Source organism: Scomber scombrus, chromosome 3 (assembly GCF_963691925.1).
Source record: "Scomber scombrus chromosome 3, fScoSco1.1, whole genome shotgun sequence".
NCBI lineage: Eukaryota > Metazoa > Chordata > Actinopteri > Scombriformes > Scombridae > Scomber > Scomber scombrus.
The window spans coordinates 11,811,049-11,829,909 of record NC_084972.1 but is presented as its reverse complement, the minus strand read 5'-3'; the positions used below and the strand labels follow the sequence as shown (position 1 = coordinate 11,829,909).

At 39.2% G+C, this 18,861-nt stretch overlaps 1 protein-coding gene across 1 annotated transcript; it reads right to left on the bottom strand.

Moving 5' to 3' along the window:
- Positions 1-382: 382 nt before the first annotated feature.
- On the bottom strand, positions 383-18,445 carry dnai1.2 (dynein, axonemal, intermediate chain 1, paralog 2). Its single transcript, XM_062442713.1, has 20 exons — positions 18,407-18,445; positions 18,189-18,248; positions 17,918-18,016; positions 17,638-17,718; positions 17,211-17,337; positions 16,836-16,891; positions 16,591-16,746; positions 16,407-16,466; positions 16,148-16,276; positions 15,636-15,720; positions 15,410-15,527; positions 15,226-15,269; positions 14,816-15,063; positions 14,394-14,483; positions 14,145-14,232; positions 13,899-13,978; positions 10,364-10,512; positions 7,724-7,823; positions 3,905-4,090; positions 383-484 (listed from the first exon to the last, which is right to left on the bottom strand). The coding sequence occupies exons 1-20, from the start codon at positions 18,443-18,445 to the stop codon at positions 383-385; spliced, it is 2,097 nt and encodes a 698-aa protein (XP_062298697.1).
- Positions 18,446-18,861: the final 416 nt, after the last annotated feature.

Sequence of the window (18,861 nt, the reverse complement as noted above, 5' to 3'; positions counted from 1 at the left end):
TCTATTATGCTAATGTATCTCCTTGTTCACTTGCAGTAACTCTCCCCCCCTTCACTTTTAGCTTTATCAACTTGTACAATACACACGGAATAGGTTTAATAAATCCCCGCAGAAGAAGTCAGCCAAATCTAATGTCGCCTGTCTAATACGTATCAAATACTTCAGTATAATAAATGCATTATTAATTGAACATAAATGATTTATTAACAGCTAAAGAGAGAGCAGAAGAAAACATTTTTAATAAACATATACACATTTTTTTCTTTTCATATCGATGTTGTTACTGATGCACAAACTGAGCAAAATAAGTGTGACTTTAATGAATGGGAGTGAGAGATTGTACCATTCTGCTGGGTTGGCGAGCAAAGCCATGGTGGCTGCTTTAAACTGTGCTTTGCTCTGGTTCCCTCAGCAGACTCAGTAGCTTCTCCATCTTGGCTACTTCCACTTCTGGACCCTTAGGTAGCTCCTGTCCCTTCTTTGCCTATAAAAACGCACAGACACACAGAAATCAGGATTTACTTGACCTTATGCTTACTGAGCACTGAGGGAGACCACAAACCCAGCAGGCAGTTAGCATGAGGAGAACACAATCAGAAATGGAAATTGATGCAAGGTCACCATCAGTAGCAAACTGTTTATAATACTCCATTATATAATCATTTCTTTCCATTACATTGCCATTATATTGCCATTCCATTATAATGTGCCTTGAGGGCACTGAGCTACTGCCTAAATGACACGATTGCAAACAGCAAAGGGATCTTCCAAAGCTGCGGTGTGAGTGTTAAATACTCCTGTGTGTAAAAAAAAGCACAGCTGCTTAAGAGCCGAATTATGGCTTAAGATTTGTCTTGTTTTGCTGCAGGAGTTCACTCTGCTTCTGTGAGTGGATATTTAACAGGCTTCAATATTGTTACAGGATTTCCTCAGGCTCAGTTGGACCTTGATTGAAGAAGTCTGACACAATCCACCACAAACCATTTTAATCAGGAAATAACACATTTGACATTTAGGACTTTAGGAGACAACCTGCATTACAGCTTGTATGAATTAATTAATAAAACTGTACAATCAGCTAATGTTTGTACGATAATTTAACAACTACTGGATATAAATATGTCATGGACTTATATTTTCAGAAACAAAGAGGCCATTTGTTTCTTGTATCTTTGCTGACATAATAGGTTACTAATGATAGTTAGCATGGCATTATAGACACTGGAGATTTCCAGGTTGAAGACAGCACAACAGCCTAAATCATTCAAAAGCAGCAGGACACTTAGACACTCACCAACTATTGATGCAAATCTTAAATCTGTTTATAATTATTGTCAAACTAGCGCACTATTAACATTAGTACATCATTTAGTGTGTATAGTATTAGTATAGAATTAGGACATAGTGACTGATGTGAAAAGGGTGTCCCAACATTTTTGTACAATGAGGGATGACATGCTAACTCCTCCTTGGAAGCTCTAAAAATTTTAAAGTGCAGCTTATATAACACACTCTGTTTACATTTATATTTATATTTTGGTTAAACTAATTCAAAGTTCTAAATGGATACAGCGAGGGGGCTGGTGCAGACAGACAGCCTCTACACAAATGAGCATCAAATCCCGATGAAACATAATATCGCTGCGATGATGTATGGCTCAATAAAGCTTCCCACACAGCAGAGAGAAAAGCTGACAAAGCACAAACCTGAACTTAAAATGAATAAAACCTTCTAAGTTAATCAAAATCATATACATTCAGTATAGCTCAACATGTCCACATGGGTTCTCATTTATTATCTAAAATCCTATGTTTCCCTGCTAGTTTGCTTACTGCAGCAGTAAAATCCTGGAGCTGCTCTGTCTATAGACTTCCTCTGTGTTAAAGTAATGCATACAGATAGGAAGCCCCGGTTGTGCTGTACGGCTCAGAATACTGTTTGCCCTCATTTTTCTGGTGCCCAAAATGTAAATGCTATGATAGAAGTTATCTTGTGGGAGGCAACAGTGATAAACAGATTATCACAAAACATTACATAACGCTGCTTTTATATTGTGCTGGTTTGTGGCAATAAAGAATGAGACCAATGAGACGAACACATTGATGTTGTCACATTTGAAGAGAACAGTATACAGTCAGGGGACATTTAATGCTTGGGGCCAAAGTACGCAAAGTACACATGATTAAAGTAGTGTGCAATTTAGTGACGTAATAGTGAACAAAACCTCAGACTTACAAACATATAAAGTACTGGTGAGCGTTGGGGGATTGGGGGGCAAATGGTCACACGCTGACCCTTCACAACCACATTACATATCTACACAATCCAATGTGTGCAGTATGACAGAACATAGATGTATCATCACCTTATTACTGACTTTAGCCCTCAGGCTTATAACTGGGAAATAACTGCTCGGATCAGCACAATGGACAGCACTCATGGCAAAGTACAACCTCCAATGAATTTCTGTTTCATGCATGAGCAACAACTCCAGAGCTCTCTGACCCTGGAAGCTCAAAATAATCAATTAAAAACTATTTGAGAGGCACCACAAGACAAGAGAGACTGTTTTATTGAGAGTATGAAAACCAGGGTGTTGGCTTGTATTGTCACAGTTTGGCTTGCTAGGCCACTGTGCCAGTGCTTTAGTTATATTAATGGACCACCATGGCAATCGAGCTGGTTTTAGTGGGCTGCAGTGCCAATTTTATGGAACATATTATTGATATTATTTGCTGTGGGTGTTTGAGCCTGATGCTTATTTGCCACACTATGCTGTTAGTGGTGCTGAACTGTGCAGTTATTCCCCAATTGTACGCTCGAGGGCTACAGTCTGAGGTCGCTAATGAGGTAGCACTGGGTTTGTGTATGCGTCGTTATGCTGAACTTATACAAACTGTGTCTGTGTGTGGTTGAAGGAGAATAGTTTATGTGTGTGGCACCCAGCCTGGCCTTGCAATGCCGTGTATAATAAAAAAAGACTTGTAGTGACAATAAATATGTATTACTCTAGTTATTAGAATTTCTGTCTGGTTAACATGCACTAACACAAACAACCTAAAGGACAATTGGGGATGCTGCAGGGATGACTCTAAATAGGCCCTGATTAAAGTGTTGTGACTCACTGTGCTATTTGGTTTCCTCCTGTATTTAGTAAGGCCGGTGATTACTCCACAGCTCATTAACCACTGTCATCAGTGGCAACAGTTATGTGGTAGGCATCTTAAACAGTGGGCCAGCTGAACACTCTGTTTCATCATAATTTTCAAATAGCTTTTTAGTAGAATTTCCAATAAATAATCATTTCTGTTCTGCTTCTCCTACTGGTGATATTTTCTAACAAGTTTATTTAATTACAAAGAACACTTGACTTCTCTGTTGCTAATTGTTAACTGGCCTAAATGAGAAAGGGAGAGAGAAATACAGGCGATAAGTGATGCTGATAATGAGCTGCTGAGGAGAGGGGGAGAACTGCAGCCTTCATTCCATTGTTATTTAGCGAAATTAGCTTGAGGTCAGGGCTGAGTAAAGAATGAATCATCCGACTGGCTTTCATTGATGTGGAACATCAACAAATTGTTTACAGATAAAACAGTATGTAAAAGAACACAATAGGCTGTACATGTGCAATGGTATCAGAAAAAGACACTACTCCACTGTGGTAGAAAATTTGGCACCTAATGTGTACAAGCTCTGTTTGTATGTGCTATAAGAGCCTAATTAAAGATAAAGAGGCAAGAATGACATGTAATGGTTAAGAAATTACATTTGAAAAAGAAGTTTATCTATTTATTATTTACAGGTAGGCTTAAAATATGCATAGCTCTGGAGTAAATAAACTGAAATCACTGTAATGTGATTGAAAGACAAAGTCCCTCACTGGTAACTTGATAAGAAACTTACCTTGGGTTTCTTCCGGAGGTTAGGAGAGAGTTTGAGGCTGGTAACATAGCCTCGGTCATCACCCACGATGACAATGGGATAAATGGGATTAAACTCGACGTGAGTCAGCTTGGTCTTCTTTTTGGACACCACTGGCTGCTGGCAGATAGCCTCATATTTGTTGATGTTGAGGTCAAAAACGTGAACCTGAAAAAGATGAGTGATCACACCACTTAATGTGTTTATCAATCTTTTTTCCCCTCATTTTTGATTTGACAGTAAGGGTCTGCCCTACACATGCAGCTGTCCATGAGTGAGTGAGTGAGTGAGTGAGTGAGTGAGCGAGCGAGTGAGTGACTGACTGATAAAGTTACAGCATTGGTCAGCTAGCCGAGCGATTGAGTTTCCCCATTGGCTGTTGCTCTTTTAAAATTAATTGTTCCAAACAGTGTTCTATTACCTCATCATGGGGTGTTAACAGTGCTTCCACTCAAAGCCCAATTTGCACGGGATTACCTGGGGAACTCATGATATTTAGAAATCGGCCTCCTCTCCTTCCTGTATCCTGTAGAACATGAGACTCATGTAGGCTGTTATATCAGTTTAGTGTAGGTGTGCTTGCTGTAGGCTAGGGGCAGTAACTGGGTGGAGATGAGCCTTCTGAATTTGCACCCACTGCTGTCAAAACTTGAATTTATAATTTCCACCACAGCCTCCAGATGAACATTTAATCTCAAGGAATTCATTTTATAGACACTACCACTGACTATCCGTGGAAAAAATTGGCCACAATTCTGCACACCCTTACACGGTCCAGCCCTATATTAAATTCTGACCTGGTCTTCTTTACATTTACAAACCTCGAATCAAACTGACATTTCAGGAGTATGGCAATAACACAACACTGACTAAGGATGTAAATAAAAAGCAAGTTAAGGCTGACCCATCTTATTGTAAGTCTTCAAAATGTGTCTCTACAGTGAGTAAGGGAAGGCTAAATCTGCGGTACACTGCCTTTTCTCATCATGTGAGCATGTCGTCTTTGATGTGAGAGGGAGCGCAGTGTAGCACAAGCCTCTGCAGTGATGCAAGCCTGACCATCTGGTGCAAGGAGGGTGTTCCCGGTAATTCAATGAGTGTACACTTCTGCCCATATGTGCGTATTAATGTGTGTGTGGGTGTGTGTGCGTGCATATTAATGTGTGTTTGTGTGTGCGCCCCACGCTGGCAGCCCCAATACACAATCACAGGCAACTTTATCCAGAAGGAATCAGATCACAGATATTATTCTTTGTGCCTAAGTGCATTTAGACAATCTGTCGACAACAAATGAGCCCACTGCAAAGCGCAGCCCACTCCTTTTATCAGAAAGATGACTGTGACCGAGCCGCTAGGGTTCACGCTGTCTGTATCAGCCCCGCACAAAGCATCACAGTCATCACTTGCAACTAATCATCATATTCTAACAGGGTATGACTTTCAGTAACCTCCATCACTATACCCATTAGCTACAGTGTTTTTGTTGTTGGTATATAAGCCCTATTAGTCACGACTGATTTCAGTGCACCGTGACTACGTCTGCAGATTGTGCAAGAATATAGATAGTAATAAATGTAAATGAAATGTATCCAAATTATATTAATACACTGTTGTAGAGGTTTAAGTTTAATATGTTAACAAATGTATTTAACCCATTGCAAACAGTTAGGTAGATTATGATATCAGTTGTGCAAAGTTAATTGTCAAAAAATTAGAAAAGCATCTTGAGGTTTTGTAGGTTTTTGAGGTTAAGTATCAGATCTTAAAATCTGTCATGAGCTGATGAAAGCATACTAACTGAAATATGTGGCAGTTAAAGAGCAGAAGGTGAAGGCGAGCTCTACAGTGAGAGTGAAATCACAGGGGGCTAAACCTGGACTTCTCATTATTTCCTCCTGACACTTTAGTTCCTCAACAGTCAGCTCAGATGAAGAGAATATAGAGATATTTGTTTGCACTGCACACCTCAGTGATTCTTACACCTCAGCCTGTGAGGCAAGTCATTATCCTTGTGAGCACACGCACGCACGCACGCACGCACGCACGCAGACACACGCAGACACACACAGACACACACACACACACAGACACACACAGACACACACACACACACACACACACACACACACACACACACACACACACACACACACACACAGAGCAGCGGGCCAGGTTGTCATCAACCGTAAATGCAAACACGTCAAGGAGTGCACAACTCACGATGAGTCACTCGAGCTCTATCAGACACTTGTCACAGATGTACTGTCAGGATTCTGCTATGATGGGGGAAGATTGTGCCAACTGATGATGAGTGATGAAGTTACATCACTCAGCTGACCCACTGATAAAGGTACACCATTGGCTGTTTAAGAAAAAATGGTACAACCACACTGACTAGATCTGTTCCATGTTAATATTTTTGTCCATCCTGCTCATTTGAAAGGAGAGGATGTTGTGCTTGTAGATTTTATGCCAACTGATGAGCTTTTAATGAGTTTTTTAATAAAAGTGCTTTTGATCCAGTTTAGAGACTAACTTAAAATACACAAGACTTAATATGTTTTGTAGCAAAGTCATTTCATGTGATTTCATTTCTTTAGAAGATATTAAAAAAAGTGCTGTTATTATTCTTCGTTGAAGCAGCAGCTGTTTGCGTCATCTGTTATTTTCTTACAACTTATACACTATAAATGGGAACGTTTCCTCGCTTCTGTGTCTTATTAAGACTGATGTTTGGCTGTGTAATAATTTGCGTAATGGTGGGTAAACTACCGTATCTATTCTGCCTGTGGTGACTGTAGACTGGCATTGGAGAGGACGGGACACACACACACACACACACACACACACACACACACACACACACACACACACACACACACACACACACACACACACACACACACACACACACACACACACACACACACACACACACACACACAATCACACAATCACATAAGGTGGCTCTCAAATTGCTCAGCTCTCATTTCCTCTCTGTCACACTCACTCGACTTCACTTGGCACACTGGACAGGAAATGTGTCAGACACAACACTGTGGACTTTTATAGCGAGGCACAGACTGGTGCATAGACAAACAGATGGGGACAGCTTGCAGCCATACTAAGAAAATATGTAGAGATAAGCAACACAGCGTCTACTGAAATTACTTTTGGCTTGAATCAATAACCACTGGCGGGGCGGGAAGCTGCCTTTGTTACAAGAAAATGTGTTTGAACAAACTAAATTGCCTGAGGCTATTCTGCATTAATCTGAGGTTTAGCCCTTGACCATGGCGAGGGTTTAGTCTGCTGAGTCCATAACTATATTATATGGTTGATAATGAAGTAGGCAGCAGGTGGTAGATGGTGCAGCTGTTTGTCATTTCATATGTTCTGTCAGGTAAATGTTATCCGCTTGTTATCAAAGACAAACAGCAGATGTGTGGTGGTAATAATCACAGCCATCAGACAAAGCATTCAATAAATCCTCATATAAATCAGCCCATATCACCTGGAGCCATGAAAATATCTTATATTTCAAATGTCATGATGTAGACACGTATCAAGAATTAAACATGCAGACATTAAAATATGAAAACAAAGTAAAATCACTAATAAGGCAAAACCTTTCACTGTACAATGGATAATGTCAGGTGTTTTACAAATCTCATGCACAGATTATGCACTGTAGCTTCGTCCAGACAATTCAAAAGGCCATAATAAGCACATACAGTTATGACTACTAAGCTCCTCAGTCAAGGTGTGTGTTCGAAAAATAAGGTTTAAAATGACTCTTACTGTTCCATCTGTGGTCACAGCAGCAAATACAGTGGAGGAGTATGGAGACCAGGCAACATCACCAACAGCTGCATTCAGGTCAAAGGTGAACATCGGAGTGCTGGAAAAACACAGACACAAAGTCAGACAGTAAATCTCTACTATTTCATTAAACTGCATGGAAAGCTACGTGCTTCTGAAAATGTATGTCATCCAGCGCAAACAAGAACTGTTACTTGTTAGGTAAAGCTTTAAATAGAGTCTAAAGTTTAGAGTATTACTGAGACTGTGCACAATCAATCTATCCTTTGTTTGATTCTGCATTATAGAAATAAAAACACAGAACACTTCATTTCTATGGTCTTTGCTATGTTATATCTGTGATTTCTTCCAGCAAGTTTTCAGTTTTTTGTCCATGTTGATCAGTTACAACATGGCGGTACAGTGATGCCTCATCAGGGCTTTACAGAGAAAAAGAAGGCTCTTGCACACTGTTTCTTCATATTATTATCCTGTGAAACACCACTGAAATCACCACTGAAAGCTAAATGTAAAAATGAAATATTTCTAGAAGCTGCTACCAGACACATACACGTCTTCTTCAAATATTAAGGAGTGAGGGTTTGTTTGTGTGTAAGAAAGAGAAACAGAGTGAGTAAAACTTTTTCTTTGATAGGTTGTAACTTTGGCAACACTGTAGGCCAGACTTTCATCTATGACAATGATTTGCACTGACACTCTGTGGGTAATTGGTGTTGGATTTACTAAGGCAACAACTAATTATGCAATCAACAACTAACTAAGACAGCCGTCAGCCTTCTAGGCACATTCTGCAAGCTAATGAGGAAACTCTTTATCCCCTCTCTGTTTGGACTGGAAACACATTGTGTTCACATTCATTTATGTGCTATTTATTGTTTTGGACCTATTTCAGTATAGCTCAACTGTATACTTTTTGGAGGTGTGCTCACACTCTCACCACTGTCATTGAGATTTCTACAGAATATTGTTGGGTTAAGTTTCATACCTACCCACCACAACTTCTCTTAAATAAATTATATTCACACAGTTGCACAAGAGTTGGAGTATTTTCAGCAAAAAACTGTATGAATCTCAGTAAACACCTGAATGCACAATCAGCCAACTCTTGCCTTTATTTGGACCGGCCTCCCTCATTGATTTTGTGCAAGATGTGCCTCAGATGACAGACAAACTGTGCTTGCATGCTGGAGAGCTTGTTTGATAAATAGCATGCCCACTGGTAGGTATAGAATGTGTCTGAAATTAGATGCAAAAGGCTGATAAATCTGGCCCTGGGTCTTTTATTGCAGAATGACACTGCACATACTATAAATCTAGTGTCAGAGCAATTGGGATTCATAAATTGTGCCCAAGTTATCACTTGGCAGAGGTGCCGATTTGTCAACCTAACCTTTTCTGTGATTAATAGACTTGATGCAACTCTCCTCTATTACTAAAAGCCCTTCAGTTCATTCAACACTGACTAACGTAGTCTGACAGTTTTACAGGCTATAGCAGCCTCAGCCATCAAACAAAAGAAGCTGTTTCTGGTATTAGCTTTCACACTTCTGAACAGTGGGGTAAAGAGTTTGTGAAAAGTTGTGTGATCCAGCCAGACCATCTCTGACTAACAATATGTCTTGTATCTGTGGGATGTTATGGATCATTCCTGAAAACCCCGACTCTCATTATGGGTGTATGGTTACTATCATTATTCAGTCAAGCTGTCTGTGCTGACAAGAAGTGGGAGGCACTGTGAGTTAGTCAACTAAGCCAGAAAAATCATACTGGGTCCGCAGTGAGAATAAGAAGGTAATGAAGACTAATATTATTGTGCAAAGATTATAAAAATGATGATTATCTTGTCCTTTCTTCACTGAATGTATAAACACATTTATACACAGAGCATTAGTAATGCTGCTAACAAAGGTACTGTGAAATCAACAAACAGTCCACAATACTGTTGATAAACTGAAATAACAATAAAAAACTTAAGGTTGCTGGAAATCTTGAAATTACAAATTAGCCAATGACCCAGGTCACTTTTTGACTATGTATTTTTATACATCTTTTCACTCAATTTGAAGTGGACAATCTCCCATGCACTGCAGTCGTTGTCACTGTTGAACTTCCACTGTCGCCCCAAGGGAGTATAGAGCCAGTCATAAGTCAAGTTCAACACACATGGAGTCATCAGCTTCTTCCTGTCACCCAGCACAAGCTAATCCCCAGAGATCTCGCCCTCCTCTGCAAAGGTGCCCAAGCCAACCAGCCTCACCATCTTCCCACAGTGCTGCTAGAGATTGAACCCGGGTCTCTGAGATGGCGGATAAGTGTTTTTACTGAATCTGGAATATTAACACCCTGCCACCCAAAAGCCACAATGTTTTCCTCCAGACTTGTAGATACAAAAAGTCCATAAATGCAGTTGTAGAAATGCAATAAATGTACAGAGATGGAAATAAAAAAAGGTTTCTGTAGATGAAAAACTAGAAAAATAAAAAATGAAAAATATAGATGAAAAATATAGATAAACTTGAATAATCATTTTTATAGCTGTAATAAAATAGATAGCATCTAGGCTGAATATGTCATTTCTAGCAGCAAGTATTCCCTCTTTCACTCCATCAGTTGTCTTACTTTATGGTATGGTCCCAGATCTTGACAGTCCAGTCCGAACTGCAAGAGATGAAAACCTTTGGGTGGAAGTGGTTCCACTTCACAGCATCCACTGCCATGCTGTGGGCATTGTAGGTCTCCAGGAACTGGCTAGAGTAAGTCTTGGAGCACTGGGGAATGATTGAAAATGATTAATTTGGACCAAAGAAGGTGGTGTAAACTCAAGCTTTCTCTTAATATTTTAAAGATATTCTTCAGCCACTGAATCCATGCATTACCTTCTTGTAGTACCTGAACCAAACACAGTTTGAAACACTAATTCATGGATTACCAGATTGTCTAGAAAACTGTCCAGAAGAACTTATTTTATTACAGTGGAACCATGTGCATGATAGTGCACATAGTAGACAGTGTGTAAATTATTTCATTATTTTTAAATTAAAGGGTGATGCAGGTAAACAGCAGGTTTTATCCTTAAGTTAGTTGAATTACTTCAAAGTTTTAAAACACATTTCAAATAGCTTGCAGATATAATAAATTATTTCTCATCATCCCAGCAGGTACACAATAAAGTTACTTAATCAAATCTTGCGATCCAAACTGTTATTGTTCTTTAAGTGGTTTTATTATTGGGTTAGTAAAAATGAAGTAAATGAAAAGAAATTAAGAAATGGAAGGAAGAAAGAAATTAAAAGAATCAGAAACTCATCAGATAATTATGCTAAATGCACAGGTATTAGTCCAAATAAAACAAAATATTTTCTAGTTTAGTTAAAAATGTTTTTTTCTGACTGACATTCTTTATTCTGGTTTTCAATGAAAACAATGTGAGCGTTATCTTTCCCTGTATGTGTTATTTCTCATTTTTATTGGGAAGCACATACATGAAGAAGAATAGCAAGGACATGACTTAAATTTATTCAACTACTTTTATCTTCGAAAGAAATCTGAAGGAATCTTTAAAAATATTTTCATAAAAATGCTTTTATGTTTCTAGGCATATGTAATTTGACAGCCGGCCAGAAGCACAACATGTTTGATAGTTTTAAAACAAAGAGAGTAATAAAGTCCTCTGTGGTTCAGTGTTGAATTGCCCTTTAAATTTGCACCGTTTGTATTGCAGAGTTAGATTGCAGGGATAAATTAACTGGACAATCCAGGACTAAACAAGCTTTATAGCTTGTGGGGACAGCTTTTGTATTACCAAGCACTGACAGTTGATTGCTGACCTGCAGCTACATAGGTGAAAGATTTTTTAATCAGTCCTGCTCTTGCCAGGGATTGTGTGTCACTGAGCCTTGAGGTGACAGACAGCATATTTCATCATAAACACCAGGTAGTGTGTCTGCCTACATTAGAGCTACGTGAGTACTATGAGTGCAGCCAAGGTGTATGTTCTCTCACACTCAGCATGTACCTAAGACACAACCATGGTAATAAACATATCAGTGCTTTCTCCACTGTGCACATTCCTGTCACAAAGTCCTGCAACATTCTTTTTCTACAAAACAAACTGTGACACTGATATTACTGAAAACACAAAACACAAGTACACAGAAAATAATGAGCGTGTCAAGTCCAGTCAATTGAGCACTGTTGATTTTAAGATGCAACAGAGTATCAGCAGGCAAGTCTTAACAAAATACACTAAACATTCCTAATCATAATTAATGAAAAGAAATACTGCTTATGCACCATAATGTGGTTATTTTATCTTTTTAATGTAATAAAGGGTCACCAAAAGCAATGGTTTAGCTCTTTTATATGATTTTAAATGTATTTGGGTGACAGTGAAATTCAGTGACACAGAGGTTTGCAGGGTACAGCTATTATTGGTTTTGGCCTCTTTTGTGGATCTTCTGGGTCAATTTTTGATAATGATAAAATGATTACATTACTACCAGCCAGGAATGCATAAACAAAAATTCCTTATTATTTTTATGGCCACAGAAGATAGACTTTCCTCCAGCATTATGTTTACTTTTATAAAGATCAGCCAATTTCAGGGATGTGCACATTAGCTAGTGAGCTATTTAAACTCTTTTCTGTTATTAAATCAATATAATGAGGGCACAGTAACTGTGAACAATTAGACTTTTATGAGTGTCTTTGAGGATAACAGTAACAAGAACACGAGCAAGAAAAGCGTAGAGAAGGTGGGAGGTCAGCCAAAAACTACCAGCTGTCTAATGTGGACAGAGAGGGCCTCTGCTTAAGGAGACTCATTAAACGCATAATGTCAAGACTGAGGGGCTCCCAGCGGACCACGTGGACATGCACGTAAGGATAACCACACATTCGTACAGACACACACACACACACACACACACACACACACACACACACACACACACACACACACACACACACACACACACACACACACTACACTACACCCACATGCTCACACATGCACTTTTAATGGAGCTCTATTAATGGAAACTTTCTAGCTTGTATACCCTCTGGGGTGCAAGTCCAACAGGATGGAAGTGCACCACAAACGAAATGAGCTTGTATTTTTCATTGCAGATTACTGAGAGACATCCCCAAGATAATACTAAAGCCATTAAGGGGTAATACAGAGAGACAAGAGCTAAATAGCATCAGCAGCATTACTGCATCAAATGTTTTTCAAATAAACTTAACCCAACCTTTGTTTCAGCAGTGTGTACAGTTAATCATGATCAAAACTGGTGAGTGAGACTTTAAAATATGTTTAAAATTCCAGAAGTTTATTGTCACTGCGTGGGTTTGAGAGACTTTTATTAGCATTGTCAATCAGGCCAGATGTAACCTTACAAGCCAATTTTGCTCAAATAAATTATGACCAAAATAAGGATTGATGTCAATCCAAACAATGCAATACTCAGACAAAGTCAAAATCAAACTGAAACATTAAATTATGGTCAACATAACAGATGAACAATATTAGCCATATTGTTCATCTGTTATGTTGACCATAATTTAATGTTTCATGGGACTCAGAAGATTCAGGCAGAAGGAATGAGAAAGATAACTAATTCAGACAGTTGTGTCTGAAAGACTGAAGGTTTTTACTTACTAACTGTTGAACTAGTGCAGTATAGTAGTGGTGCATGTAGTACACAGAATACAGATTACTTCAAGCATCTGCTGAAAAGACCTACGTTGAAATATCATGTAAAAAATACATAATCTGCACTTAAAGGGAAACTTTGGTATTTTTCAACCTGGCCTCATTTCCCCATTTTTTGTGTCTAAATATATAATGTGGACAACAATTTTTGAAAGTAGTCCAGTATTAAGTGACTAAAGTACTTAATACTGGTTGAGTTATATTATAGTTAATTATAGATATTTCATATCATTAGTACTATGTCAAATTAATCAATTAATAAAATGTAATAATTAATTAATTCAATATATCTGTTATTGTATCACAGATAATGCTGTAGTCCCCTCCGCATTGGAGATTTGACTGCCTAAGTGGATCACGTCAGTAACATGCTTGATGTTATTTTAGATGTGACCTATGTCATCCAGCCAAATCTAAGACAGTGGAATCCTTGATACTTACCTTGTGTATTTTCCCCTCCTCTGTGCCAACTAGGAAGAGATAGTCGATCTGTTTATGGAAGTCAAACGATGTACCACATGCTGCAGACAAGAGGCATGAAGCACTTAAATTAGCCACACGCTGTTACAGACACTGGCCCGATGTGCTGGACCAATGAAAATGTGATATTTGAAGTGCAGGCAGCACATGTGTACAGTCCTATATACATGCACAAGATGACACAACACAAAGTGACTGAGACCTTACCTATGCTCGGCTGCTGTGTACCCTCTGGCCCTTCGGGGACAGCACCATTCAGCGACAGTCTGATAATGTCTGTAAAGACCAGTTCATTCTGCAAGCAAGCAAACACACTATGATGAGTTGTAGATATTTACACATAGTGTCTGATTGGCAAGCATGTTGAAATTTAGAATATGTATTCTACTGAGATCAAAGCAGATGAGGGAATATCTGTAAATATACTGTATACTAAAGCAGATTTTATTGGCTAACCTTGACAAGTGTCCAAGACACAACTCGACCATCAGATGACACAGAATAGAAATTGTGATTGTTGTCCATGTCATCATTCTGCCAGCGCACCTGTATGAAAAACAACAGAATAATAAATAAATCTACTGAAAACAGAATAAAACGGTTGGTGTATGTGTTTGAGTTGTGTATTGTGTTTGTTCAAAATATTATCTGACATTATTTGACAAAGATGTTAAATTGATATGGTATTTGCATTGATGTCTACTTCCACTCACAAGTCCCTGGTTTGGGAAAGCGCTCAAAATGGTAAACCCACCATGAAAACACACACATTTAGAGAAGACAGTGCAAGGGTGGAGTGGCTGGAGTTGAATGAACAACACAGACAAACCCTGCACTCTAATCACCCTATCCACCTCTCCCTCTTCCACCCTCCTCACCTGCCAGACAGGGTCAGTGTGCTTGCCAGTCTTAGCAGTACTTTTATACACAGAGTCCAGTCCTTCCTCCTTCAAGTTGAAGACAGCCACACAGCCGTTGTAGAAGCCTACCGCCACCAGGTAGGAATGCTGCTCATGGATGTCAAGGCAGAGGACGCTAGAGCTTGTGGCGTAGATATACTCTGGGAAGGCAGAGTTCTTCAATGAGTAGAAGACAAGCATACCACGCCCCTGTTTATTGAAGTCATCTGGCCAGGAAAGGGACAGTGGACAAGGGAGAGTGGATGGGACATTGCAAAAGAGATCAGGCCAAATACCAACTATGCTTTGTAGAAAGTGACTACTAAAAATCTGATTTGATGTTTACATAACTGCTCACTAATGAATCCTGAACTTTCCTGCATACTCACAGGATCCCATTCCCACAGCAAAAAGATCCTGATATTTCTGATTCCTGTTGAGGACATATGCATATATCTGTCACCTTCCTTTCTTGTAGCAACAGTGGGGGTCGCAATGACTCAAAGTAGAGATATACAATAGAGATCGGGGTACACAAGCACATTTATTTTTAGAGTTGTAGAGAAAACCTACCAGCAGAGGGCAGTGACAGACAGTCTTTTGGCTTTGTCATACTGGAACTTCCAGAGAGGAAGCAAGGTGCCCTCCTGGTCCCTGAACTCATCAGAGGCATCCTCAAAGTATTTGAAATCTAAAAATAGGGTGGAGAGAAGAGAAGCACTAAGAAGTGTGACAGCTTAAAGCATCAGTGACATTGTTGTGCATTTTACTGTCACTTGACATGTTTATTTGAATATACCTTGAGCTATGTCATCAAATGTATTCTGATTCACCATTCGCTCAAAGATCTTGGTTGCCTTTGCCACTTTGGTGATGTCGTCACTCTATAAAGGAAACAAGGCATAATTTGGGATGGAATCCTGAAAGAAGACTTTGGCTATATTCTAAATAAATATTAATTTCTCATCAAAATACCATAGAATACAACACTACTATGAGTATAACGATCGAGTACTAGTTAACTCAAGAGTTAAAGGTAACAATAAATGTATTGTACATGCAGTGTGTTTCTAATCCATGATGCATGTCCAATTGGAAAGTCGAACACATGACAGCTTAAAGCGTTACACACTGAAATCAAATGTCACAGCAAGATGATGTATACAGATCTGTAATTACTAAATAGATTGATAGTTCTAAATATAACAGATATACAGGACAGGGTAATCAACCTTGATATAAGATATGGATGCATATATTAGATACAAAGGTACAAATAGAGTCAGGGAAGTTGGTAAGCAGTTAAGTTACCTGAGTTTCTGTCAGCATCATCCTCTTTTTACTTCTTTCACCATCTTTCTTTGATGGTGCAGCTTTCAGCTTCTCTTTGTTCTTTTCTTGTTTGTGCAGCTCCTCCACGTACACATCATAGATCTCCCACTGTTAAGAGAAAAGTGTTATAGAGTTATAACAGTCATACCATAAGAGCAACCATATCCACTGATGCTCAACAGTGTAGAAACAACTCTGACCTAAACATTTCTTTTAAACAAGTAAGGGAATTCACAACCTGATTAGCCGTGGCGGAGAAAATGCTGCGTGGAGGAGGTTCCGTCTGGCAAGTTCTCTCCTGCACAAAAATAAAAATGACTCAGCTGAAGCTCTTGAGGCACTAGGTGATGAATATTTTATTGTATGCCCATCAATATTATGTTTTTATGCACTTCAATATCAAAACTCCTGCTGATTCCTACCCTTAGAGGATTATTGAGGGTTTGGGAGGCCCTTTCACTGAAGTTGAACTGGTTAGTAACTTTCGGCTCCTTTTTGTCTGTTTTGGAGGCAACGCTGTCTGGTCTGTCCTCTTCCCCAGCTTCCTCCACTTCCCCTCCATCCTCTACCGGTGTAGCCTATGGAAAACCAACACAGGGAAGTTTTGTTGGTCAAATCACACTCTCGACCACTTGACCCTTGCCCATGCAACAAAACATATTTTTACCGGGGTTTCAGGTTTCTCCTCATCAGGTTCTGCTCCAGCATCGACTTTTGCAGTCTCTGGAGACATTGGAAACATCAAATCATAAAATGAGGGCCGAACTTATAAGTACCATTGTTAGACTTTGTAAAAACATTGATTTTATTTTTAATGCAGGGCACATCTTGAATTTATTGGCACATCTTGAATTTCATGGCACATGTTGAAAGTGACACCTTGTGGTACCACATATGCACTACACCAGAGGAAAAGAACCAGTATGTAAACAGTTCCACAAAAACATTATGAATATGCACAATTTTGAACTTGAATAACAAACACAAGCATTGCTGTGCTTTGTAAACACAGAATATTATTGTAACATGTTTCAGTATCTACCTTCAGCGAGACCCTCCTTGGCCCTCAGTCTTCGAGCCTCATCTGAGTCTTGATGCAGGAGACTGCCCTCCAAGACAAAATGAACAGCCATCTGATCCACAACACTAATAGGCTTGTAGGAACGTTCCTGAGAAACAGAACAAGCAATGATGTGAGTAACAGCAAGCAGAAAAATGTGTTAGTTTTGTTTGGTTATGGTTAGGAAAGAAGAGAATGTATATTAATTTAGATGGTATCAATGAAATCTATACAAAAAGCACAGGGACACTGGTTAAAGGTTACTGCTATTTTAAATATGAAGGGCTGACAGGTACGCAACACCATATACCTTTCTCATTCCACAATATGAGTTGGTTTCAGTATGGCAGTGATGCTTGTACCTACAGCCAGCGATGTAAGGTTATAAGCTTGGTTGTAACTTCCTCACCTTGAAGCTGTACCGGACAATATTTTGGGGGGCATGTGGGTTGTTTGCAGTCAATATCCTTGTGATTTCCTCTTTCAGCTCCTAGTGATATAAAGAGGAGACCTTACCGTAACAGCACATGCCTGACTCAATTGGCAGATATATTGCTGGCAAAAACAATGACCAAAATATGATAATGAGAATGTCAAGTTGGAAAAGGGAATCAAGCAACAGCAGTAAAGTCTACGCCTCATTTGGCTGACTTGAACGTGAGCAATAAACATCCCAGTTCTTCTCTTACAGTCTCAGTGAGCTCCAGCTGATCCGCAGGTTTAGTAAGTGCTTTCCCATGAGACCACTCATCCCATCCATCACCATTCTCCACACCCTCCTCCTCATCCTGTAACACATGAAAAACAGTTTCACGTCTTGATTAAATACATTTTAAAAAGTCATCATGTTGTAATAGCACATATGTTTTTCATAGTTAACCCATCAACAGCTGAACCGATACCACAATTCAAAACTGTTATGAGTGTGGTATGACTGTTGTGACTCAAGACAGTACCCACCTTCTTTTTGCTTGCAGTTTTGGTGGGCTTTGCACCAGGAGCCTTCTGGACATTTGAGCTCTGTGCGAAAACAAATGACAACCAACTAAATGCTTAGCTCTATCAGTGTGGGGAAAAACACTCTCAGCTTTCTTAGAGTCGATAGTACAACTTTTATTTAACTATTAAGTAACTGAGACATAGCGCTATCACTTTGCTAACCATTTAGCTAACGTTACCTTTTTCACAGATGCAGCGTTACTGCTCGGCACAGGCATTGTAAAGAGATCGTATTACTGACTCGACCAATAGTTTAGGTATTAGCTTAGGCTAATATGTTTTTAGTCGACATAAACTATAAAGGGAAGTTTAAAATAGTTAAAAACAAAAGAGACTTGCTTTCCAGCAGCTGCCTGTTGCTGTGTATAGGTTGCCAAGACAACCAGCCGTCCAGGTTGGTCGTTCAAAGAGGTTGAAGATGCTAATAAAGTCAAGATAGTACCCTTCATGTGGAGCTTGTTGGGTTCCTGTCGTTACGGTTTATCAGGAATAACATGGCATTTAAGTTGTATCAGTTAATGAGTCTGGAAGCTACTTACCAGATTTAACTTTTGTAATAGCGTTTTATTCCTCAGAATGGGGTTGCACCTATGTTTTAGAGTAAGGACCTTTGCTAGAATAGAGATAATTATTA

Bases quoted from the DNA above. Each gene is read 5' to 3' on its own strand.
- dnai1.2 (XM_062442713.1), bottom strand. From the start codon at position 18,445: ATGCCTGTGCCGAGCAGTAACGCTGCATCTGTGAAAAAG. The intron at 15,270-15,409 runs GTAGGTTTTCTC...TGTCCTCAACAG, and splicing joins TCTGTCACTGCCCTCTGCTG to GAATCAGAAATATCAGGATC. The intron at 4,091-7,723 runs GTAAGAGTCATT...CATCTTTTTCAG, and splicing joins CTGTGACCACAGATGGAACA to GTTCACGTTTTTGACCTCAA.